Source organism: Zootoca vivipara, chromosome 3, assembly GCF_965207765.1.
Source record: "Zootoca vivipara chromosome 3, rZooViv2.hap1.1, whole genome shotgun sequence".
NCBI classification, from domain to species: Eukaryota; Metazoa; Chordata; class Lepidosauria; order Squamata; family Lacertidae; genus Zootoca; species Zootoca vivipara.
The window spans coordinates 83328933-83355666 of record NC_142586.1 but is presented as its reverse complement, the minus strand read 5'-3'; the positions used below and the strand labels follow the sequence as shown (position 1 = coordinate 83355666).

At 40.9% G+C, this 26734-nt stretch overlaps 1 protein-coding gene across 9 annotated transcripts in view; it reads left to right on the top strand.

Annotated features, from left to right (window-relative positions):
• The window catches only part of BTBD9 (BTB domain containing 9), a 149116-nt gene that overhangs the window by 118345 nt on the left and 4037 nt on the right, over window positions 1–26734 (top strand). For 6 of the 9 annotated variants that reach the window (XM_035108137.3, XM_035108138.3, XM_035108139.3 and 3 more), the window contains one exon: window positions 15243–15321. In XM_035108137.3, the coding sequence (XP_034964028.1) occupies window positions 15243–15321 (79 nt within the window). Of the gene's footprint in view, window positions 1–5129; window positions 8306–15242; window positions 15322–26734 lie in introns of those variants that run through there. The other 3 variants (XM_088666580.1, XM_088666581.1, XM_088666582.1) reach the window with 1 other exon arrangement.

Below are 26734 nucleotides of genomic sequence, written 5' to 3'. Positions count from 1 at the left end.
TAGAAGTCAGAGTAGAGACATGTAGGATGTTAAATGTTATGGTAATGGTTACATTTTATTTAACATCATTTTTAGCAGAAGCTGCCCAAAGAGCAAATGCTAGGTAGATTTTTCATTCAAAGTCTGTCCTCAATAATAAATAATCAAATGAAAGCTCTGTGAAATCTTTTAGACAAGGCCTTACATTTCATTAAACATTATTTGTTCTAATTAGGACATTATTTGCACTCTGTTTTACTAACTGCTCTTGTGTAATTTCTGCGGCTTTCCTACCGCCATCCACCTGTCTGGCAAAATGTAGTAAAACTTGCACAATATTAAACTATTGATTCATTCTAGGTAGGTTTTACCAGGACAAATTAAATACATGAATCATAGAAATCAGAGAAGTAAAAGAATTATTAGGTCTTCAACTTTTCCCTGTGGGTTTATTCTGAGATTATTCCTTACAGTATATTTTCTAGAGTTTTATTGTCAGTCCAGTTTCATATGTCTCAGACGATATGGCTTTCCCTACTTCCCGTGGGAAACTATTCCATAATTTAAAAGATAGCTGTCATTAGTAGATTTTCCCCCTTCACCTTATTGCAGATCACTATTTTCCTTTGCATCTCCGGCAGTCCCTCTTCCCTTTTGAATTCACACTCTTGAAATATTGAACTTATAGACATTCATCCTGTTCCTCCCACCAGCTTAACAAATTGAAGGCACTATTTAGTTTTTAATCTTTTCTCATACTTTGGACTCTAAATCATTTTTTCCTTTATCCGTAGCCTTCCAGTTCAATGTATATCCTTTTTATTGCAGTTCAGAAAATTGTATATTCGAACTACAGCCTCTTCCAAAATGGGGAAAAGTTTCTATGTCAGGGTGTGGTGAGATCCTCAAACTGCTTTTCACATTCACATCTGCTAGGCCTCCTTCCTCAGCTTGGTGCCATGCTGGCTGGGGCTGATGGAAGTTGTAGTCTAGAGCAGTGTTTCCCAACCTTGGGCCTCCAGCTGTTTTCGGACTACAATTCCCATAATTCCTGACCACTGGTCTTGCTAGCTAGGGATGATGGGAGTTGTAGTCCAAAAACAGCTGGCGGCCCAGGCTTGGGAAACACTGGTCTAGAGGACACATCTGTGTAAGGACTGCACATTCGCCCCCTACATTCTGTGCCCTCCCATGTATGTATTTCCCTTTCAATGTTAAAACAATACAGTTTAAAATAAAATGAAAATGAAACATATTTAAATTCAAAACTATCTAAATAAAACATTTAAAACATCTGGAAACATTTAAAAGCACATACTCTCACATTTACTAATTTCAGTGTTATCTATCAGCCATCAAAAGCCTGGATAAACATGGATGCCTTCTAATAATAAATTATATCCACACTTTCTGTTTTCCATTAGTAACACAGTTCTGAGCCAATTTCAAAACCATATTGAATTCTCCAAACTGGTTAGTATTCGCTATGTGTAATTTTGGTGCCTCACACTGTCTTCACAGGGTTGCTGAGAGGATAGAATGAGCAAGGTGACAATCATGTGTGCCTCTTGGAAAAGGGGGTGGGAATAGTTGTGTAAGAGAAGGGAGGTTTATTTAGGGACCAAGAGCTTTTTAGTAGCTGCAGTAGCCCCAATATTTGTTATGTCAGCACATAAACAGATAGGTTTGGTGAACATAAGGTGTCGTGTTCATATATTTAAACCAAACATATGCGGCATACCACCAGACATACCTGTGTGGGCATAAAAAAGATGTTAAACTAAGGTTGTATGAAGTTATGGGAAGAAATGTTCAGGACTCTGGTGTTGGAGTGCAGTCCCAAGAATGCTTGCTGGGTCACCACTTGTGCTGTTCAGTCTTGATGAAAGTTGTATCATAAACTGAGTTGTCGTCTTTCCTAAGTTTAGGTTAACCAGTGCTTGGGTATGAATCATTAACAAACTACTGTGTTACACATTTTGCAAAATTCAGGTGCTGGTTTATCTTTTGACTTGTTTATTTTTTGTTTGGAGGCGGTGCTACAATTTACTGCATTCCTTAGTGGTTTGGCATATCAATTAGATGCTACCAACAGTAATGGAGGGGCAGTTGCTCTCACTGTGAATTTTTTATGGCCAGGCTATGGAATAGCACCCCAAGGGAATGTAAAAGAAAGTATTGATAAATAACATGTATCATGGCAAAACAACAAAGGAGACTGATTAAAAGGGTGGGGTAGGTCCATCTAAAATGCTCTCAGCTCATTTTGTGGCACCTATATCTTGTTTTAATTTTAATGGAGATCACTTGGGCTAGATTTATAACAATCTTGTGTAACTTAGTTGCAGATAAGCTAGGAAGAACTCTCCCTATTTTATTTTATTTTATTGCTGGCTGCATGAGGAGAAATGAGCAACAAGTTAAGGAAAGACTAAAAAGAAACATTGTTCAGTATTTGTATTTCTACCTGGCTTATCCTCAAAGGCCAATAGTGTTGTTGTTGTTGTTGTTGTTGTTGTTGTTGTTGTTGGCAGCAGCAGCAGCAGCAGCAGCATTTATCTGTCTCAAGAGACAATGGAGTGCACTTCCAGAAGTGAAGTCAAACCGCTGTGTTAGCAGCACTGAAGTGACCTACCTGGGGCATGTATATGGAGCTCCTGGACTGCCCAGACGACAAGACTCTGCTCTTGGCCTTGCTGATGTGGTCCAAAGGAAAGCAGAGCAATATGTTTGGCACCATCTTTGCTGCAGGAGTTGCTGGAAGGAGGCATATCAGGTGCCATCCAACTTTCTTAGGGATTCCACTCTGGATTTGCTCCTTAGCCTTTTCTTCTAACGAAGAGATCCCAAAGGCAGCAGAGGTTTAGGATCAGAGTTTACCTTCTCCAAGACTGGCTACCTTCCCAGGTTGACACGCCCCATCTGCCTCTAATAGGATAATTGCATCAAAATACTGTAATACATGGAGTATTAAAACAAACAGATCACTTTCAGAAGACAACTTAACATGAGCATTATTGAGCCCCTGAAGGAAAGTTGCCATAACAGTCAGGGCCGTCTCAAGCATGTCGGGCGCCCTGGCGCCATGGTGCGGAGATTGCTCCGGTGCCCCCGCCCTGGTGGATGGGCGGCGCACGGCGCTCCCCTCCCAGCACGGCGCCCCTGGCGCCCTGCGCCACCCAGCCTACCCCCTAGAGCCGGCCCTGATAACAGTTCTCTCACTGTTCTGACGTGTCATGCATGATGACATTCTCAGCAAACGGTAGACATGGAAACTGGTCAGAGGGTGGGAGGGTACTTCCCCCCCCCTTAAACCTGCAAAGTTTGAAATCACTTACTTAGTCTGAACAGTTAGTTTAGTTTTACCACACAATCCTATCCATGGAAGTAAGCTCCACAATGGCTTACTCTCATGAAAGTGTCTATAGTATTGCAGCCTTAAGCAACTACTATCTTCTTTAGTTAGATGAGAGAAGGCAGCCGCAGCTTAGACTTCCAAAAAAGTGCTGTGGTTTAAACTGCACCATGCAGCCCCCAAAACACAATGTGAAGGGCAAGTGTTGCATGAGATTAGATAATTGAGGTGGGGGGCATTTGAGACTCAAGTGAAGCTCAAAGTGGATGACTATTTTATACTGCTGTATTTGCATTTGCATATATGCTCAGATGAGACGCAGGTGGCGCTGTGGGTTAAAGCACTGAGCCTAGGGCTTGCCGATCAGAAGGTCGGCGGTTTGAATCCCTGTGACGGGGTGAGCTCCCGTTGCTCAGTCCCAGTTCCTGCCAACCTAGCAGTTCAAAAGCATGTCAAAGTGCAAGTAGATAAATAGGTGCCGCTCCAAGTGGGAAGGTAAACAGTGTTTCTGTGTGCTGCTCTTGGTTTGCCAGAAGCGGCTTAGTCATGTTGGCCACATGACCCGGAACTGTACGCTGGCTCCCTCGGCCAATAACGCGAGATGAGCGCCGCAACCCCAGAGTCGGTCACGACTAGACCTAATGGTCAGGCGTCCCTTTACCTTTATATGCTTAGATAATTGATTTGTTTGAGCTCTTGTGGCAGAAAATGTGATGATTTGTATTATTTCCAGGGATACATTATTAAAAGTATTTAAGATTTCATACATGTGTTTATGTTTGTGTAAAACCATGTTTTTTCCAAGATGTTCCCAATTTCAAAGGTTCAGGTTATAATTGTAAAACATTTAGGATCAAAAGGTGCTGATATTTGGGTGTATAAATGTTGTTCATTATGAGTTTTGTGTTTTACACATTTTTCTCTTTCCTGAATTAATCAACACACCATTTTAAAATGGTGTCATCATTATTATTACATGAGCAGCTTTATAAAAAGTGCCAAAGAAGTCAGTATAGACTTCATTACATCTTTTATGTTGGATTTTCTGTTGTAATAAATATGCACATATCAGTTCCACATTTTATTTCTGTTGTAAATCATGCGCCATAAAACTTTGTGGCAGTTTCACACAAAAAAGTACATTATTGATTATTGTAGGTTCCCTCTTTTTACAAAAATGTAAACATTTAGCTTCGAATCCATGTGCAAATTATGAGAGATATCTTATGGGGAGATGGGAGATGCAGGAATTAAAAAGGGGGCATTTCTGTAAGGGTTTTTCTTCTGTAAGACATTAGCACAACAACTTCGACAAAAGTTAAAGTTACACCTACACAACCTTTGACTCACTAAACCAAACACTGTTAGGTGCAGTGGCCCAGCATGGGCTCCTGTTTTTCCGCTTGCCTGGAAGCCCCTGGGGGAGCACAATCCCTGGCTGGTGATCTTCCTCTGGCTTGGTGGATTCAAGTTCTGAACAGGTCAGTGTGTCTGGCTGTTAACCAAAAGGTTGGTGGTTCAAGCCCACCGAGGGACAGGATTCATGCATTGCAGGGGGTTGGACTGGATTGCCCTTGGAGTCCCTTGCAGCTCTACAGTTCTATGGTTCTACGGTATGATTTTATGAAGGCCTGAAGTAAAGGGGAGCCCAATTTATTTGCCTGGATCACTGCCCAAGCCTCCCTTTTCTGAAAGTCTTTGCTTTCCCCCTCATTGCCAGCTGGATCAGATTATTAACCACTTCTGGGCTTTATTGTTCTGATGATGATGCTCTGTTGTTTGCTTATATTAACAGGGTTGTTTCTAGTTTTATGTATCATTGGATTTTGTTCATCATTGGAAAATGTTCTGGGATCACACTGATGTGATACAGGTCAGTTTACAAAGTGGATAATCAAATAAATAAATGCAATGAAATCTATACTTGCCCTTTCCTCCCTCTGTTCTCTTCCCCAATGTCAGATTGTAAGTCCTTGGGACAGTGATTGGTTTGTTTTATTTATGTTTTAAAATTCCATATGTTTTAATGATGCTGTATAATAAAAATACATTAATCAGTACCTGATTGATATTCCAGGAATCTGACATTGAATATTTTTGTCTGTATCTAGCAAGAATTCAAGTTTCTAAGCAGACGTTTCTCGTTGGAAGCCTTTAAAAACTAGGGCCAGGGTAATATCAAGATCTCCACAGACCATGATATTATTTGCTACACAAATGCATGGTAAATGCCTAGGTGAACAAATACTTCAGCTGTAATTATTTAGTTGCCTATTTGTTCTTTCATTTTAAGTAAATTACTTCCCTGTGTTGTTTTCAGTATTTTAAACAGAAACAGCCGCTTCCATGCATGAATCTGATAGAAATGTATTAAAAATAAATTAGCCCAAGAAAGACTAATTGCTATCTCCTCAGAGAATATATAGGCAGAGATTTTGCTATGCTGGTTTCATTGCCAGAGACGGAAGAAGTAACATTTATTCGAATGCCACAGTTGTTGGCATGTTTAAAACTTTGAGTCATTTGGGAACTGGATATTTCTCTTTAGGGTTTTTTTTTTAAAGCAACTATCTTAATAATTGATGCATAAGCCAGTCATGTAACACCTCTAATAATGTGAGATGCTTGTTCATATTACATTTTCTTCAGAACACTGATTATGCATCTTTAGCTACCTTTATTATCATTTATGATCTTCTGTTCTGTATTTTTAATTAGTACAGCGAGTCATATTAGTTCATTGTCACATCAATAGAACGTATATTTATGTTCCCATTAGATGATATTTTCCAGTCTCTCTTAACAGCTCAAAAGGGAGATCAATATATGTATTCCGGCTGCTTTCCAAAATATATGGTTTGAGTGTCATCCAGTGGTGCAGTTAGGTAATTTTATGCCCTAAACTTAATGGTCTTACTGCCCTCTCCTCGCTTCAGTGGAAATGGTTTGGAGCCACATTATTGGCAGTTTTTACCAGCTCCCCCACCAATCTCCTGTGCCCCTAAAACCTGCTCCAGAGGTTGTGGAATCCTCCAGAACAGTGTTGGGAATTGCCAGTGGGCAGAAGAGGGAAGAGCTTCCACTGTGTTATTTGCCTTTTTTTTACAAATGAGTAGAGCCTTTCTGTTCATTGAAAGACAGGTCTGCATCCATCCTGCTTCATATTCCTTAAAAAGTGGTAATTTCTCTCCCCCAACCCTCCCATATGCTTTTAAGCTCTTACCTTAATCTTGCTATAGAAAATTATTTGCTAAAATTGTTGCTATATCAATAAATACATTTTAGGAAATCATAAAAATGTTTTTTTATTATTTAAAAAATGGACTGATCATGCGTAGAGCTCTTGTAAAAACAATGTTATCTATCTATATATGTAGATATATATGTGTGTGTGTATATAAACACATATCTGGATTATATATTATCATCTCTATAATTAATGAGAACAATAATTCAATTAATCCACACATCATGCATCAAAAAGAGATTCATTTCAGTATTTTATGTTACTTTATTTATTTATTTATTCATTCATTCATTCATTCATTCATTCATTCATTTTTCTTAAAGTCTGGTCATACCCATAAATTACCCAGTGTCATCCCATCTTCATATTTCCTTATTCAGATTAATTCTAGGCTAGTACATAGAAAATGCCAATCCTTGTCAGCAGCTCAACTCCCATGGCCTGCCAGGTTAATTATCAAATACACCACAATGAGAATATAATTATGATCAAGTGGAATATAGTCCATGATTATAAATACAATATCTCGGCAAAACTGTTTTAACTTAATTTGAATGAAGTATAGCAGTTAATATCTAATCCATATTTATTTCTCATAAAGATTATAAATAATGCCTAATTATAAAATCTTTTGGGGGGGGAGTTTCTGACAGCCCATAACTATCATTAGTAACCTTTGCTATCCATGCACTATTCCAAATTTTAATCAAACACATTTTCAGTGTTGCTGTTAGTAGTGACCCTCTGCTTTTTAGCAGTCAAAATTTATGCAAGTCACAATAGGTTACATGTATCAGTGTTTCATGTTTTAAACTCATGTATCTTTTGTGGTTTTATTTTTTTCCAGATGCTGTTCTCATAGGGGTGTTTGTGGATGTACTTCCACTGTCATTATAGCAACTGTGATGCTGCTCCCCTCCCTCGTCATATCTATAGCACTAACTACATTATTTCAGTTTTCCAGAGTAATTATTCCACCCGCTCCCAAGTGAACTCAGTGTTTTGATTGTTTTCAAATAATCAAGATAAATGTATTATTTTCTTACATGAGAACCAAATTCAGTTCATGAGCTTCTGTTTGTTACTTTGGGAGATAACTTCCTCAAGCATTTATCTAATTTCTGGGATGCTGAATTCTCCACTGTGGCTACCAACCTAAGGTTACCAGATACTTTTCCCCCCAAAGAATCCGGGGACACCTTTTTTTATAAAGAGAGAGAGAGAAAGTTATTTTTAAAAGTTATTTTTTAAAAGAAGAAGAAGTAATATCTTCTCTTCTATGATCTCTTCTGTCACGCGGCCTTCCTCTGAGCCCTGGCCTACTCTCTTGGAGCACTAGCCGCCATGCAGTAGGCTCGGGTCGGGCTAGGGCTTGGCCACGTGCCCTTGCCCTCCCGGTGCTCTCCTACTTGTCCTCAGTGGCGGCGGCGGCAGCAGCAACATGGCGAGGTTGGGGCTCACCTCTTTTTTCTCCTTCTTCCTCCTCTCTCTTCCTTCTCATTCTCCTCTCCTACTTCTCCCTGCTTCGGCTCTGGGGTTTCCTGGCCCTCAGCCGGGTGGCAAGATGGTCTCACTCCCAGCTCAATTTGGGTTGCGGTGTGTGTGTGTGTGTGTGTGTGTGTGTGTGTGTGTGTCAACAGTTTCCCCAGTTCAAATCAAATCAAAAAAATTTATTGCAATTAGCCGGTTGGCCATAGCACATAACACATAAAACATTTAAAAAATCAAAATCCTAGCAGTAACCTACCTTCCCCCAGTTGATGCGCTGGGTGTCCCCAATTCCCCCTCGGTAATGGCAGCGACAGTCTAAGCAGCCCGGAGCCAGCCTGGTAGCGGAGTTGGCTCTGGCTGGCTTAAGGAGCTACTTGCTGCTGTGGCACCCACTATTTTGCCTCGCCGTAAGTCCCCATATGATGTGTCTTGTGCTGTTAAACCAATCACGCAACATTCATTCCCTACTAATAAATCTACAACACTTAAAATAGAAATCCAGGGACATTCCAGGAACGGATTTTGTCTGGGGACAGATTTGTAAATCCGGGAACTGTCCCCGGGAAATAGGGATGTCTGGTAACCATATACCAACCACTCCTGAGAACTTCCCAATTGCAAGTGTTCTCAGTAGTGGTGGGGCAGAATTGGGGCAATGGTAAGAAAGCTATTATACAGTAACACCCAGAGAAGCAAGGCCTCTAAGCCCTTTCTGCTAGCTACAAATCCCTTTCTCTACCTGGGTGCCTCATCATTTCAAGTTCAGCAGCTGGCATATAATTTCCAGCACACGGCATACTTAACTCCTGCCACAATCCCTACAGGTTGTTCCATGCTGCTACCTCCTATTTGCCATTTCAGATTTTGTGCATCATCACCTTTTGCCCTCTCATTTTGTTTCCCTAATTGCTTCTCTAATTCTCCAAGTAAGATTCCTCACACCACTTCAAGCGATGTGTTGTTTCATTTGACTCCCTTCTCCTTAACCCCACATGTCTTAACTGGCATCTATTTCCTCCCATCTAATTATATGTTACCAACCTTCCTACACCACCAACATGTTGCTTCTTTTTTCCCTTCTCATGCTATCGCCCTTGATCTCCTGCCACCTATAGACAACAGTTGTCAGTCTAATCCAAATACCCTCTATAAGCCGAATCTTATTTTTGTAATACATTGTGTTTTTGATGCTTTAAACTCTAGTTTATTGTCTTGTTGCCATTCCCCACACTTAGAAAATCCAGGTTTTTTGCCATGGTACACCAAGGACCAACGGATATCATTTGATATACATGTGTGCTAACTGTACAGGTGTAGACATCAACTGTACAGGAGGACATCAATGAGGCGCAAAGACACCGGAGGCACAATGGGGCTTTGTTTAGGATGCTCAGCCTCCCTGCATAACAGCCGATGTGTGGGGTAGCCCAGTAGCAGCAGGTGCTTTCCTGCACATCCTTCATCCTCCTACTGGCCCCAGAGCTTCAACTCTGGTTGAAGGGAGAGTTGAGTGGGGGGGGGGATTGGAGAGCAGGACAAAATGAGTATTTCTAGGCTTTTTAGAGGTTGTCCCCCATTTTACACAATTTCAACTCGTGTGTGCGCCTGGAACAGAACCCACGTCTAAGTGGAAGGGGGATGCCTGTAATATAGGCAACTTGTATCTTGAGTAATAATGTTTTTCCCCTTCCCTCTGCCTCCAAAATAAAGGAGCAAGAAGAAGGATGAAAACTTGTCTTTGAATTGACTGTGGGACGCTCAAAGCTACTGAGTTTCTTAGTGACAGCTGTTGCTGTTGGAAAGATGAAAGTACTTAGCCCAAGAGTCTGTTTATGTGTTTGAGCAGAGAAAGCAATATTCGTCGCAGGAAGCTCTGGAACAGACAGACTCTGAGAATGAGAGAGCGTGAGATAATTATCTAAATTATGTTCAGGCTATTATTGAAGACGAATATAGTTAAAATGTAATTAAATATGACGGGCTCACAGGATGCAAGCATGGCTTTGGAATGCTAATCATCAATTACAGCTCTCCTTGGGGGACTCAGGCAGAATGAGAAAGTTGGGAGGGGATGGCTGAGGTGAGATATGGAGTATTAAATAACACCCCTAGGGCTATAACAGGGCTAATTTCTTTTAAGAGATGAAGCTGTGGCACCAGGGGACTTTACTGGCCAAGCAGCATGCACTGTTGCCTTTCAGCTTGAGGACCCTCATGTAAGCCTAAGTATAGGCTGCTGGTACCAGGCCTTTTCTTCAAGATGTAAGCCTCAGCTGGAAGTAATGATTATATTTTTCCCCAATTATAATGCCTGTGTTTTTGTGTATATGTATCAGTGCTATATTTCTTTCTTAGTCTCCCATTCATTTATATCATCTTACTCAGGAGGGCCAATGGTCCTTGCTGAGATTTCTTGGCATTACTAAAAATAAAAAATTACTGCCGCAAGAAAATTGGGTTCTTTTTCTAGCAGTAATTCATGTTGTGATGCTGGAGTGAGAAAATATGCACTTAACAGCTTCCAGGGGCAATTTCAGCAGAGTACTGTGTGAATGGTAAGCCATGGTAACAAACCTACTTATTAGAACCTGTGGAAGTATGTTTGATTTCTCCCCACCCTTAACTTGCTATGTATTTTCCTTGGACCTGTTGCAGGTTATAATAACCTATTATTGTTTATCAGGTTGCTTTTACTAAGTCCAGCAACCATTTCTAATTGTTAATGAATATTCCTGGACCAAAGTTGCACAGAGCAGAAACTCTTAAAGTTAGGAGAATGTTCCATCTTTTATTTGTAACATTACCTGTTGAACTCAATTCATCAGGCCTTACCAGAGCTCACAACTGTTCCCTGAATGCTTGCTGCCAGTCACCTGTGAATTTTCCAGTCTCCCAGTTAGAAGTTACAAATCTCCTAGGCCAAAAGTAACATGAGTAAATACTTCTGGAGTGTGTGTGGGTGTCTTATAAATAGATATTGTGTATAGCTAATACACAATCAATATAATCCCATAGTAAAATTTGCATTCTTGTCCTCAAAATCACAGCCTTGCATTCTTTGCCATGACATACCGTGTTTCTCATATTATAAGACATGTCTTATATTTATTTTTTCCTCAAAAAAAACATACTATGGCTTATTTTCAAAGGATGTCTTATTTTTTTCCTCCTCCTCCTGCCGCGGCCGGCATTGCTGCTGTGCCTATCACTATGTCTTATTTTCGGGGTATGGCTTATATTCCTTAAATGCTTAAAAATCCTGCTATGGCTTATTTTATGGGTATGTCTTAAAATATGAGAAACAGGGTATGTAAGATTCAGAGGAAGATTGCAGTGTTCCCGATCATATGGACTCTCCCAAATGATGGAGGCAGTTGTAAGGTCAACTGCAGGAGGCAAACTTCTAAAGGCTTATCATTGTGGTATTCAGTAAAGATACTCCATTTGATCAAAGCCTCTTAATGTCAGTTGTATCCTTCTGCTGACACATTCAAGTCTTCACTTAATATGACAGATGATAGCCTTCATTGCTTCTTCTCTTCTTGGGTGGAGGTCTGCAATGAAAGCTAAAACTCTCTTAGTCAGTGTTCAGAGCCAATGGGCACAGTCTTAATTGTGTCTCAGGGACCCCTGAATTAACTTGGCTTTCTTGTTCAAACAATGGAAACTAATGCAGGAAAACAAGTCTGTGGCAGTAACCATATCAGAAAAGTCACTTGCAAATTGGGCTTTTTAAATCAGCAGCTGTTCCTACATTTTTTTGTCCCAGGAGGGAAAAGTTGAGGTGGTTTAAGGAAAAAGTAAAGGGACCCCAGACCATTAGATCCAGTCGTGTCCGACTCTGGGGTTGCAGCGCTCATCTCACGTTATTGGCTGAGGGAGGCGGCGTACAGCTTCCAGGCCATGTGGCCAGCATGACAAAGCCGCTTCTGGTGAACCAGAGCAGCACACGGAAACGCCATTTACCTTCCCACTTGGAGCGGTACCTATTTATCTACTTGCACTTTGACGTGCTTTTGAACTGCTAGGTTGGCAGGAGCTGGGACCGAGTAACGGGAGCTCACCCCGTCGCAGGGATTCGAACCACTGACCTTCTGATTAGCAAGCCTTAGGCTCTGTGGTTTAACCCACAGCGCCACCTGCAGCCCTCAGGTGGTATAGACATGCCATATTCTCCCACATAAGATGCTTCTCTAGCAAACCTGCTCAAGTCTTACCTAAATACGCAATAAGACTACCAAAATTACTGGAGAATGTCTTCCTAAAGCTGGTGTAAATAACTTTTGAATGAGGCAGATTACATTGGGTTATATGCAGGGAAGCTGTGCCTTTGTGGAAAGCTCTTCCATTTGTGCAGTGTTTGTTGACCCTTCTGCCCATAAAAGCTCAGCTACTTGGGAGGGTTGTGGGTCCCTCCAGAGCAGAAAGGGGCAAAGCAAAGAGGACTGCAGTAAATCGGGAGGGTGGGCAGAAACCAGGTGCTGCTGATTTGTGTGACTGTAAGCGCTTTCTGCTAAGGAAGAGACATCGTTCAATGCAGCCCATAAGAATTGATTTAAATGAGTAAAGAGTGACGCTCTACTAATGGAGCAAGTTCACCTGGATCAACTCAAACATTTTTAAAGCTCTGTAACAGGTCGATAGTCCTGCTCAAATTATACAGCAATTGTAATAGACAGGTGTGGTATTGGTGCTTTCCTTTCTGCTAATTAATAGCATACAAGGCTATTCTGTTAACAGGTAGGTAGCCGTGTTGGCCTGACGTAGTCGAAACAAAAAATAAAAAAAATCCTTCCAGTAGCACCTTAGAGTTTGTCATTGGTAGGAGCTTTCGTGTGCATGCACACTTCTTCAAATACACTGAAACAGAAGTCACCAGACCCTTATGTATAGTCAGAGGGTGGGGAGAGGGGTATTACTCAGAAGGGTGGTGGGAATGGGTGATTGGCTGATAGGAGTGGTAAACCTGTTGACAACTGTTAACGAAGGCTATTCTGAACGCTTTTGTGATATGATCTGAATTTCTAACTCCTTATCCAGAAGGTCATTTTACTTGTTTTTGTTGTTTCTTTTATTCTTTGTTGGTGTAATCTAGTTTGTAAGAAGTCAGTTTGGTGTTTTTTAAAAAAATCTCATGTTCAAGTTGAGTTCAATGGGGAAAATACTAATCTGATAAAGCATTAATCCAAAGTAATGAAGGGATGCTATTATATGAAGACATCCAGATTTTATTTCTGTGTCCTGTTTTGGGATAATAAATGGGTGATCAAATTGCCTTGCATATATATCACCTAAAGATACGGCATAGCGTTAGAAATCATGTGTCCTTTTCATATTGTAAGAAATCACACTTGGGAGAGGGCTTGTTGTTGATATTAATTTTTTGTATCTTTATTATTATATATTTTTAGATTTATGTGGGAAATGTTCAATTTGGTTGTTTACTTTTTGATGAATTTTATTGTTTATGACTACTTTTGTTATGTTTGTAATTATGCACATTTTTTCATGTTGTAAGCCGCCTCGAATATGGTTTTAACTATGGTAAGGTGACATACAAATAAAATTAATTATTAAAACTAAAGTATACTGTAATCCATTTCCAACTACAGTTTTCCTTTCTTCCTTTAAAAACTATACAAAAATCTAAAAGTTTTAAGTTATTGGACCAGATAAAAATCCATCTAGTATAGCATCCTGCTTCCTTGCAGCCAGCCAGATGTTTCTGGAGCCCCACAACATAGGGCCCTGTTTATTATTTTCCACAATGTCCCTCTCGGACGATCAGTGGAGGACAGCAGGGCTCCTGCCTCTTTTGCAGTTATAGAGAAGTGCCAATTTCAACAAGTGCAGCCTGCTCTGTGGGGTAAGAAAAGGCGCACTTTCTGAAATTGCCTCTGCTGTAAAAGTATTAGAGAAGCTAATGTCCTTTGAATCTGGTAGTTTGTTTCTTTTCTTGTATTGTTTTGTAAAGAACTACAAATAGAAAGTGGTGGTGGCACTGGTTCAACTGAGGTCAAGTGCTTCTCACTTGTGTCCCAGCCTACTAGTTGCAGAATAATGTCACGCAGCATAAAGTGATGTTATTTTGCTCAATTTTTAAACTGTTCTAAGGGTTTTACCTTTTTCTTCTTTTTGTATTTTTTATGGTTGTAAGTCTTGAGTATTTCCATATAAAGGTGACTCAGACACTGAATAAATTAAAAAGTATACTGGATATCAATATGTAAACATGTAATTAAATCACTGTTGGAAGGGAAATGCCCCAATTGCTTTGTTTTTCTCTTTGAATTTGAAAAAAAAAGCACACATCTCAAACCATTTTCTTTTGTCTGTCCTGATAAGCACATATAGAGAGCCCTGCTGGATCAGGCCACAGGCCATTTAGTCCAACAACCTGTTTTCACAGTGGCCAACAAGCAACAGCACTTTCCCCATTTGTGTTTCCTAGCAACTGGTATTCAGAGGCATACTGTATCTGGCAAGAGAGGTGGAGCACAGCAACTGCTAGCCTTATCCTCCATAAATTTGTCTAATCCTCTCTTTGTTGGCATCATTGCATTTTGTGGGAGCCAATTCCGTAGTTTGACTATGCACTGAAATCTTAACCTCACTTACCTAGGAGTCTTCTCTTCTTCGGCGATCACTCATAGCTGACAAAGATTGTCTTCCATGAATATGGTGTTAACAATGTGTCTGTAAGTGACTGTGGAGGCCAATTCTGGATCCACACATCCTTCCATAGTGGGGACATAGGTTACTGAGTGGGAGTTGTTCACGGTGAGGATTTGCCAAACGTGCCTTCCTCTTAGCTTGTTTTCCCCTTTCGTCCTGAGTTTGTGCTTCTTCAAAATCCATGACACCTTTGGTAGAGGCTATTCTCCAATTGGAGCGCTCGCAGGCCAGTGTTTCCCAATTGACCATGCTTATACTGCATTTTATTTAGATTTGCCTTAAAAGCGTCTTTAAACCTCTTTCGTTTTCCACTGATATTTTGCTTTCCATTCTTAAGTGGGGAATAGAGTAGTTGCTTTGGAAGACGAACAGGCATCCGAACAACATGACCAGTCCTAGGAGTACTGAATTCAGTAGGGCATGTAGTAAACAAAGTTAGGATTGTGCCGTTAGCGTGATTATTAATTTTCTTTGTCGTTCTGATTTCTCTTGCAGATCTTGGCAAGTAATAACTTTTGACAAACAAGCAGCATCTTTTATCAGAATTGTTGGAACTCACAACACAGCTAATGAGGTAACATAATAGATGAAGATCTGCTCTATGATTGATGCTAAGATAATGTATAACATGTCACCCAGTTTTCCGTATACAAGGCTGCCAAAGGTTAACGTTCTTTTGTTGGGATAACTTCATAAAGATGTCAAAATACGTCCTCTAACTCACTAAATGGGGAATTTATTGGTGTCCATAACTGTTTCTTTGCAGTCAGATTTATCATTACCGTGTTACAGTGGCCTTCACTAGTGCATTGTTGACTGCCGCTTGAGGATACAGTTAGAATTTTTTGCACCTTTCTAAAAATGATCACATGATGCTAATGCACTGCAATTGGTCCATAAATGAGGAAAACACAATTAGTCCTTATTTTCTTTAAAAGAAAGTGTGTATATGAGACACTAATTTAACCTACAGTGTTGAATACAAAGAAGCTAGCCAGTTAGTGATTCCTTTAGAGCAGGGGTGCACCACCTGTGGCCCTCCAGATGTTTCTGGACTACAACTCCCATCAGCCCCAATCAGCATAGCAGGTGATCAGGGATGATGGGAGGTATAGTCCAACAACATCTGGAGGAGCGCATGTTGTGCACCCCTGCTTTAGAGTGCAGCAGGCAGGGGTAGCTTATTTATTTATTTATTTATTTATTTATTTATTTATTTATAGTGCAATCCAAGTCTTGGTTGCCAGCCAGTGGGGATGTATGAAGTGGTGAGGCCCCCTCTGCAACCACCACTACTGAAAAGTCCCTCTTTCTGCTGTTTACGTAGCTCACTTCATTTGTTGGAAGCACTCACAGCACAGCTTCTGAAGATCTTAAGGTTCAGGTAGATGCCTAGAATAAAGTGACAGATGGTTATCCGAAGTTATCCAGTGAGGTTTTTGGCTAAGTTAGGATTTGTGCTTTGATCTATCTGGTCAAAATATGATAGTCTAGCTATCACACTGCACTGGCTCTACTAATTGATTAGTATGAGTTACCTGAAACTACAGTGAATGCAGAAGTTGCTCAACGGTAAATATTTCCTGTAACCTTGCATTCTATTCTCTTCATAACATGTACCTATTTTCTAAACATTTTTTTTTACAGTTCTTGGCTGTGGGTGATCTTTTAATCTTTCTTTTGTCCTGTTGGTACTGCTAAAGGACAAGTCGTTACATTTTGTTGCTCATATTCATTTCATCAGTTATCTAAGCAAATTGGGCATATATATCTTTGTAGGACTGCATCCCGTGGGTGCCACTGTGCTCTAAACCACAGAGCCTAGGGTTTGCTGATCAGAAGGTCGGCAGTTCGAATCCCTGTGATGGGGTGAGCTCCCGTTGTTTAGTCCCAGCTTCTGCCCACCTAGCAGTTCAAAAGCAGGTCAAAATGCAAGTAGATAAATAGATGCCGCTCCAACAGGAAGGTAAATGGCGTTTCCGTGCGCTGCTCTGGTTCACCAGAAGCAGCTTAGTCATGCTGGCCACATGACCCAGAAGCTGTCTGCAGACAAACACCGGCTCCCTCGGCCTATAGAGTGAGATGAGCACCGCAACCCCAGAGTCGTCTGCAACTGGACCTAACAGTCAAGAATGCTTTGATGGTGTTTCCTGCTCGGCAGGGGGTTGGACTGGATGGCCCTTGTGGTCTCTTCCAACTCTATGATTCTATGATTCTATACCTTTACCTTTACCTTTTATTCTTTGAGTAGGATGGTTGTTTTTTCCTGTTGCATCAGTTGTTACTTACGGTACTTGCAGCCAGGGTTTGACTTAAACCTAAGAGGCACTTAGGAAACACAAGGCCCAGTGCTTGCCATCCTATTTTCACTTCTAAGCCTACAGACACCAATAGCAGCATATACCCTAGGCTAAGAGTAAGAGAGAGAAAGCAAAAAACTGAAATGAAGCTGTGGTCTCAAGAGCCTGGCGAAGAAATGTATAAAACTGCATTTTTATTTTAAAAAATCTGGTCATGTTGCTGAGTTTTCTTGGAGATTAGAGCCAAGTTCTTGATATAGGTTAGCATATTTATATCCCTGTCAGTCACATTAGAAGATCTTTTTACTGAAAGAGAGCTGATATATTTTAATCTTGTAAAAAGTGAATCATGTCATTTCACAGAATAAATAATAGCTCCATTAAAATAGAAGCCACAAATGCAGGTAGGTAAATTATTCATTCCTTTAAACTGTATGTGTTGAGTCTCACCCACCCCACCCCACACCCGCCTGCCACCAGAGAACCAAGGCAGCACTTTAACCTGTTAGAAGCTTAAATGTGGGCAGATTAATGTCTCTAAAGCCACAGATATTACATGCTCCTGCATACATATTTCATACAATGGGAAATTATAAATAAGTCCATAAATTGAACTTGATAATGGCCTTGGATGGTATTAACCATTCATTGTCTGATTTCTCAACCACAAATTCTATGCTGTTTCACAGATTCAAAGGTATACATTTTTTAACCTAATCAGTGCCTACTGCTGCTACAAGGTTTATTCAGTATCAAGCACGCTTCACAAAATGCTTATTCTGGGACGCTTTTCTTTTGCGCCCCTCCCCCCCAATACTTGATTTAGTTAAATACAATGTCTGCCTGTATTTACAGTTTGTAGTAATTAGGATCATGGTAATCATCATAGTACACCAGAATAGTGTTCCATTTTGAGTTCAGCAGCCTGTCGCCAACAGTGATCATTATCAAATGCTTGAGTGAATATGCAACTAAATGCATAGTAGACAATTACAGGATAGCCCGCTGCTAGGGAAAGTGCTCTCATAATCTGCTGTTAGTGGTGAAATTAAGCCCTAATGGCCTTTTGAGTGATACGATGATATTCTCAGTGTTTCAAAAGTGCAATGATACCCATGTAATATTTTGAAACATTTTTCATGCAAAGTTCCGCAAATAAATGGTATCGAAAAATAACACACTGCTCTCTTGTTCTAGATGAAATCGTAGGCTTACTTTTTAACCATTACATCTATGCCATGGGAGGCATGTAGATATATCCCATGCTGAAGCTGTACCATTTGAAGGTCTACAACCTCCCTGTAGGCAGTGTCAAAAGTGCAGGCCTTTGACACAAAATAGTCTATGAGCAGAATCAAGAGTCTATGATTACATGTTAAAGATATGCATGATTGGCTCTGCCCATCTTATTTCAGAACTGTGGAATGAATCCATAGAAAAAGTGGTTCCCGGGACATGACTACATGACCTGGTAACATTTAACATGTGCCAGGCCCAAGAAGGAAAGGGGAACTTAAGAACCTAATTAGTCCAGTATTTTGCCTAAGGGAAGTCCACAGGTAGAGGCTTTTACTTACCGTATATACTCGAGTATAAACCGACCCGAATATAAGCTGAGGCACCTAATTTTACCACAAAAAAACTGGGAAAACTTATTGACTCGAGTAGAAGCCGAGGGTGGGAAATGCAGCAGCTACTGGTAAATTTCAAAAATAAAAATAAATAGCACCCTATGCTTTTCCCAGCTGTCGGCGGCGGGGTGGGGGGAGAAGCGGTGAGGAAGGATCCCTTTCTCGCTGCTTCTCCCTCCCCGCCGCCTTGCACAGAGCAGGCATAGGACAGGGGTACGGAGAGTTGCAGCGCTTCTCCGAACCCCTGGTCCTGTGCCTTTCTCCACCGCTGCCCACCTCACTCGAGTATAAGCCGAGGGCGGCTTTTTCAGCACATTTTTTTGTAACTTGTGCTTCAGTCTATATTTTATACAGGCTGGTTTGTATTAGTTCTTGTATTTCAGAGGCCCTTATTAAAGTACAGTGGTACTTCGGGTTAAGAACTTAATTTGTTCTGGAGGCCCGTTCTTAACCTGAAACTGTTCTTAACCTGAGGTACCACTTTAGCTAATGGGGCCTCTTGCTGCTGCTGCCGCCGCCGCACAATTTCTGTTCTCATCCTGAAGCAAAGTTCTTAACCCGAGGTACTATTTCTGGGTTAGTGGAGTCTGTAACCTGAAGTGTCTGTAACCCGAGGTACCACTGTACTGACTGTCCTCCATAGAAGCCACTGCCGCAAATTTAAATGCTAGATCTTTTTGCAACTATGATTTAAGGTGGGGCATGATCCTCAGTCAGCCCAAATCTTGTGATGGAAAGAAGTATGCCAGTTATGCAGCTCAGGGCAGAAACAGACATCATGCGGTTGCTACTCAAAAGCATATCAACTGGGACTTCCCATGTGCCCATAGTGTGATATCTGTAAGCTCTGGCTATGCATCTGTTCTGATGTTACTACATTCCTTTCTTTCCCAAAGTTGTGGGTGTTATACTTGCTCTTCTATTCTTACCTGTGTCCAGTGTTTTCAGACAACATTCTCTTCACGCTGTTAGAGCCACTAGAGTTAATGGGATATTTTAAAGTATCTGCTGCACAGCAAGGAGTCATCTGTTAGTTAGTGCATTAGTATTGGCATAATACCCAAACTTTAACTTTTGTAACACTATGCTAGCTATTTGCCAAGTTGCCCCCAAATTTTCCATCCTGTTATTTCAGAACTGCAAGAATACATATGATGGGTAGAGCAGAGGAAGCAGGGTTGGTTTATTTGTTTTTTGTGTCCTCTGGCTTCATCATGCAATAGCCGTGTAGTTTGTGGGGATTGACTTTGTAGTGCCAGTCATATTTGAAGAAGTGCTAATTGCTAGCCGTTAACAAGCTTCTGTTTCTTCATATTTTTCCTTTCTGTCTAATAGTAGTCTGGTTGCCACCTGTCTTTTTGAATAAGGTATCTCAAAGGCTAATTTTAAAAAAATCCTGGATCCTATTTAATTATAGCTATTAACTGTGCATTTCTGCTTTCCAAAAAGTTTGACAATGTTTGTAGAATATTAATCATTTCCTGTTCCTCTGGTGTTTTAGCTCTTTTTCCAGTGTGACTCTGAAATTTTTGTTAGTCTTTGGATGTTTTGATTTCTTGATCACTTGCTCAGCATGATTTTGATTTCCTTCAGCATTTTATCAGCCTCCTTTGGGAGAAGTCTGTCTACTCCTACCATCTGCCTCTCATCTTTCTTTGTGAATGGTGAAATAAAGAATGCATTATATTTCTAGCGATATTTTATGGTGCTTATAAAAAATCCCCTCATGCTACCTTTTCAAGCTAATGCTGCCTTCTGTAGTAGCCTCTACTTCCTTAACTGTTTTAAAACTAGTTTTCATTACTTTTCTTAACTGCTTACAAAGTGTTCCTTTTCTTCACCATCTGTGCATTATCCCTCTCATCTAACTTTTGTCATGCTTGGTGATGGCATCTCACCTGTACATTTCCTTTTGGATTCTGTATAGCACAGTGTAGATTGTTCCATTCTTATTTTGCTTGTCACTAGAAGACAGGCACATGTACCACTTAGCGCATCAAATCTTTACCTTCTTTTGTTTTTGTTTGATTTCCCTCACAGTTTTCTAAAATGTTACTTGCATCATCTAATTAAGCTAAAACCCATCTTGTTCTCCTGATCTGCTTCAACCAAAATCTATGTTAATAACACACACACACACACACACACACACACACACACACACACACACACCAAAGCAGCAAATATTTCTCATTTTCTTCCGTGTCTGCAGGCTTCATCCAGTAATACCTTAACAGTCATTTTCCTTTTTTGCCGTCAGTCCCCAGATGAAGGCGTATGGGAACACACAAAGATATGGTCCTTCAGTAAAGATATTTAAGCTGTTCAAGCAAATACATGCATGAAATGGTTCCTTCCATGGAAATGGATAGCGAAGGCATTCTCTTCACGGAAGCTCTGTACAGACATCTCTATCCTGCACCCAAAATAGATCCCCAGATCATTTTACATATTTGAAAACGTTTGCTTGGTATTGTTCTTTTTGTAGTTCTACCTGGTGTCTTCAGTTATAGTTTGTAGCACTGTCTCTTACTACCCTGACTTTGCAGCGTGTGTGTTCCAATTTTCTTAATTCTTGTACTTTGTACTTGTAAGATTCTATTTTATTGTGTATATGATACATAGCCTTTATTACTTTGGGAAGCATTTAATGGAAGATGCTGTTTGGGACAATAATAACAGTGCATATAATGATGCTATAACATAACAGAGCCACTCAGATTTGACTCCTGATATCAGGGGTGTACTCAATTACATTGCCTTCCCCGGAAAGTAATGTATTCTTGCCAATTGATCCAGTAACTAAATGCAGGGGTTGGTTGGGGGGGCTGTTCTATTGTTTGCGTGTGCCCCCCCCCCCCCGATTGTGTTGCTGATCATGGCGACTGAAAAAATGGCAACAGCTGTTGCTTTGAGGGGGGGCGGAATCAAAAGTACAAATAATTGCAGTATTTTGAGAAGTGTCTTTAATCAAAGCATCACAGCAACACATATGCAAATGTGGAAATCACCCTGAAAATTGCAGGAAAAGCTATCATATAAATATAGACAGATCTCTCCAAGAAAATAGTGAAGGGGCAGCTGAGAATCCTCTAGAAAGCAAACAAGAGGGGACTTCCAGTGTGGCAAAATGACAGTCACCATCAAAATAATGATTGCCCGCTGAACAGGGAACTGTTTGCACCATTGCCATTCCATTGCCACTGCTGTGTTAGGGACAGTAGGCTACACAAACTTTGCTCCCTGAGGGACCACTCCCTGGGCCCAGGAGAGCAGAGCGATGGCCCGGTGTGACTGCTGAGTGAGGCCTGGTCAGAGGCTTGGTGGAAGCCACAGGGCTTAGCCCCTGTGTTCACATACCACTCTACACACCAGCCGCTGAGCAAAGGCTGCAGTCCCCAAGACCAGGGGGCGGCGCTTACCGGGACAGGAGCAGAAGCAGTAGCAAATGTGGCAAAAACCAGCAAAAAGACATTGACTGCAAGTGCGGGGCCAAACTCGCAGCAGAAGATGGCAGCCCTCTGAAGATTAGGCTATACAAACTTCTCTCCCTGAGGAATCACTGCCATCTCCCTCAAATAACTGAGACCTGTGAGCCTGTCTCTGTTGCTGCTGTGTTTTGAAGCACCCTCAGGTCTATGCTTTTGGATTTTTTGCATTTTTATTTCTCTTCTTTTTTATTTTTAACATTGAATCGACCCCGGAGTTTGACCTTTGATCCTTTTTAGATTATAAATATACCATAATATAAATTTATTTATTTTTAAATATCAATTGGACTCCTTACTTCAGCTCCTGATTTTAACCTCCAGTCTTGCTCTTCATTCATATATAACCTGAAACTGTTCTTAACCTGAGGTACCACTTTAGCTAATGGGGCCTCCTGCTGCTGCTGCGCTGCCGGAGCACAATTTCTGTTCCCATCCTGAAGCAAAGTTCTTAACCTGAGGTACTATTTCTGGGTTAGCGGAGTTTGTAACCTGAAGCGTTTGTAACCCAAGGTACCACTGTATTTTAGAAAACCTAGCAGCTACACATTCCCATCAGCCTCTTCCTAAATTCAAACTATGGAACTGTTTCCTTCATCCCCAATTCAGATAAATATGCCATAATAAACATTTATGGGCATCCGCTGGCCATCAAACACCACTTAAATAAACTTTCAAGCCTTCAGGTCGTGTTGCATATCCTGAGACCATGCTTGCCACAAAATATTTTTAAAAATCCAAAGAACATAATGACTGAAGTTGCATTGGTTTCACTCATACTGTGGGGACTGAATTATCCAGAGAAAATCCAGGGGCTGAGGTAGACGATTCACTGAATATGTCTGCTCAGTGTACTGTGACTCTCTAAAAGGCTAATCGAAGTCTAGGCTGTGGTGGAGGAGGAAGAATATTCTAATAGTCTTGTATAAATCAATGGTATGTCAGTAACTTGTTTTTAGCCTTTTCACTCCCAGAGAGATAACATGGCCTGGATAAAGCTAAGTGAAATCATAAGAGTTTCCAGTCAATGTAAAAGAAGGTTTGGAAAAAGATTTTAAAAATCTGAAGAAATAAAGTAAATACAAATAAAGTTAAAAATAGTGGTCATGGCAAAAGCTTCATCTTAAAAAACTGCAGAGTTATTGTTTATTCATTGCTAGTGTCACTCAGCATAGTTAATTGACAATAGCTATCAAATCAACACCCCAGGTAGTGTGGTTGCTGACCTTGAGCCAGACACTGGAGAGTGAAGTCAAATGGGCCTTAGAAAGCACTGCTAATAACAAGGCCAGTGGAAGTGATGATATTCCAGCTGAACTATTAAAAATTTTAAAAGATGATGCTGTTAAGGTGCTACACTCAATATGCCAGCAAGTTTTGAAAACTCAGCAGTGGCCAGAGGATTGGTGAAGATCAGTATACATCCTAATCCCAAAGAAGGGCAGTGCCAAAGAATGCTCCAACTACCGCACAATTGCGCTCATTTCACATGTTAGCAAGGTTATGCTTAAAATTCTAAAAGGCAGGCTTCAGCAGTATGTGGACCGAGAACTCCCAGAAGTGCAAGCTGGATATCGAAGGGGCAGAGGAACCAGAGACCAAATTGCAAACATGCGCTGGATTATGGAGAAAGCTAGAGAGTTCCAGAAAAACATCTACTTCTGCTTCATTGACTATGCAAAAGCCTTTGATTGTGTCGACCACAGCAAACTATGGCAAGTTCTTAAAGAAATGGGAGTGCCTGATCACCTCATCTGTCTCCTGAGAAATCTCGTTATGTGGGACAAGAAGCTACAGTTAGAATTGGATATGGAATAACTGATTGGTTCAAAATTGGGAAAGGAGTACGACAAGGCTGTACATTGTCTCCCCGCTTATTTAACTTATATGCAGAATTCATCATGAGAAAGGCTGGACTGGATGAATCCCAAGCTGGAATTAAGATTGCTGGAAGAAATATCAACAACCTCAGACATGCTGATGACACAAGCTTGATGGCAGAAAGTGAGGAGGAATTAAAGAACCTTTTAAAGAGGGTGAAAGAGGAGAGCGCAAAATATGGTCTGAAGCTCAACATCAAAAAAACTAAGATCATGGCCACTGGTCCCATCACCTCCTGGCAAATAGTAGGGGAAGAAATGGAGGCAGAGAGATATTTTACTCTCTTGGGTTCCATGATCACTGCAGATTGTGACAGCAGTCACGAAATTAAAAGACACCTGCTTCTCGGGAGAAAAGCAATGACAAAAAAGCAGAGACATCACCTTGCCGACAAAGGTCCGTATAGTTAAAGCTATGGTTTTCCCAGTCGTGATGTATGGAAGTGAGAGCTGGACCATAAAGAAGGCTGATCGCCGAAGAATTGATGCTTTTGAATTATGGTGCTGGAGGAGACTCTTGAGAGTCCCATGGACTGCAAAAAGATCAAACCTATCCATTCTGAAGGAAATCAGCCCTGAGTGCTCACTGGAAGGACAGATCCTGAAGCTGAGGCTCCAATACTTTGGGCGCCTCATGAGAAGAGAAGACTCCCTGGAAAAGACCCTGATGTTGGGAAAGATTGAGGGCACAAGGAGAAGGGAACAACAGAGGACGAGATGGTTGGACAGTGTTCTCGAAGCTACGAACATGAGTTTGACCAAGCTGCGGGAGGCAGTGGAAGACAGAAGTGCCTGGCGTGCTCTGGTCCATGGGGTCACAAAGAGTCAGACATGACTAAACGACTAAACAACAACAACAAATCAAATCAACATAGAGGAGCAATTTTTATATTATAATTTTTACAGAAGAATGTTGCAAAGCAGTTATCATCTGAATTAGTATTTTATATTTGCTTTGGTTTTGCATACTATAACGTTAAAACCCTTTGAACAATAAGCAAAAGCATTACCTTTCTTTTTCTTTTGTAAAGTTGAGCTATAAGCATGTGGGCCAATCACTGATTGGTTCAAAATTGGGAAAGGAGTACGACAAGGTTGTATACTGTCTCCCTGCTTATTTAACTTATATGCAGAATTCATCATGCGAAAGGCTGGACTAGATGAATCCCAAGCAGGAATTAAGATTGCCGGAAGAAATATCAACAACCTCAGATATGCAGATGACACAACCTTGATGGCAGAAAGTGAGGAGGAATTAAAGAACCTTTTAATGAGGGTGAAAGAGGAGAGCGCAAAATATGGTCTGAAGCTCAACATCAAAAAAACCAAGATCATGGCCACTGGTCCCATCACCTCCTGGCAAATAGAAGGGGAAGAAATGGAGGCAGTGAGAGATTTTACTTTCTTGGGCTCCTTGATCACTGCAGATGGTGACAGCAGTCACGAAATTAAAAGACGCCTGCTTCTTGGGAGAAAAGCAATGACAAACCTAGACAGCATCTTCAAAAGCAGAGACATCACCTTGCCGACAAAGGTCCATATAGTTAAAGCTATGGTTTTCCCAGTAGTGATGTATGGAAGTGAGAGCTGGACCATAAAGAAGGCTGATCGCCGAAGAATTGATGCTTTTGAATTATGGTGCTGGAGGAGACTCTTGAGAGTCCCATGGACTGCTAGAAGATCAAACCTATCAATTCTTAAGGAAATCAGCCCTGAGTGCTCCCTGGAAGGACAGATCGTGAAGCTGAGGCTCCAATACTTTGGCCACCTCATGAGAAGAGAAGAATCCTTGGAAAAGACCCTGATGTTGGGAAAGATTGAGGGCACTAGGAGAAGGGGACGACAGAGGACAAGATGGTTGGACAGTGTTCTCGAAGCTACGAACATGAGTTTGACCAAACTGCGGGAGGCAGTGCAAGACAGGAGTGCCTGGCGTGCTATGGTCCATGGGGTCACGAAGAGTCGGACACGACTAAACGACTAAACAACAAGCATGTGGGCCAGTTTGGACAGTATTTCTGTCCCCTCACCTGTATGTGATCTGAGTTCACATATGTGTGCTTCCTCTCAGGCCCCACTCACCATATGTAGAAAGTAGGGCTTTCTTTGAGTCAGGGGTGAGTAACCCTTGTGGGCCAGATCATTGTCTCCTGTGACCCCATGGGCCAACTTTGACACGTGGATCAATTATCTTACTTTTAATGTTTTATTATAACAGTTTTTCCTCCTAATAGTTCTATAAGCTTAAATCTTTCGGAGATGAAACCTTATGAAAAATAATAATGTTACAACTTCATAAAACACGTTTTAAAGGATTTTTTAAAAATCATTTAGATGCAGTGCACTGGCTTGTTCCACAATTTATGCACAAGAGAGTATTCCTGTTAACTTTTAAAAATAAGAATTAGATGGAATCTGATTATACATTTGAAATCACCAAACTGTTTTCTGCTTTATAAATCAGCTTGATATTTAAGGTACAGGAGTGTTTCTTTGAATGTAGTTGGTGCCTTCATCTCTGAGAAACAAAGAACTTTTGCAGTCTCTGATTCTAAGCAGAGTACCTCATATTTAAGTTATCAAACATAAATGCTTATAAGCTAAAGCCATCTCACAATATTTTTCTTTCTCGGTGTTTCATCTATGGTGTTTGTTTCTTAACGGGCTATAAACACAAAGCTGTGAAAT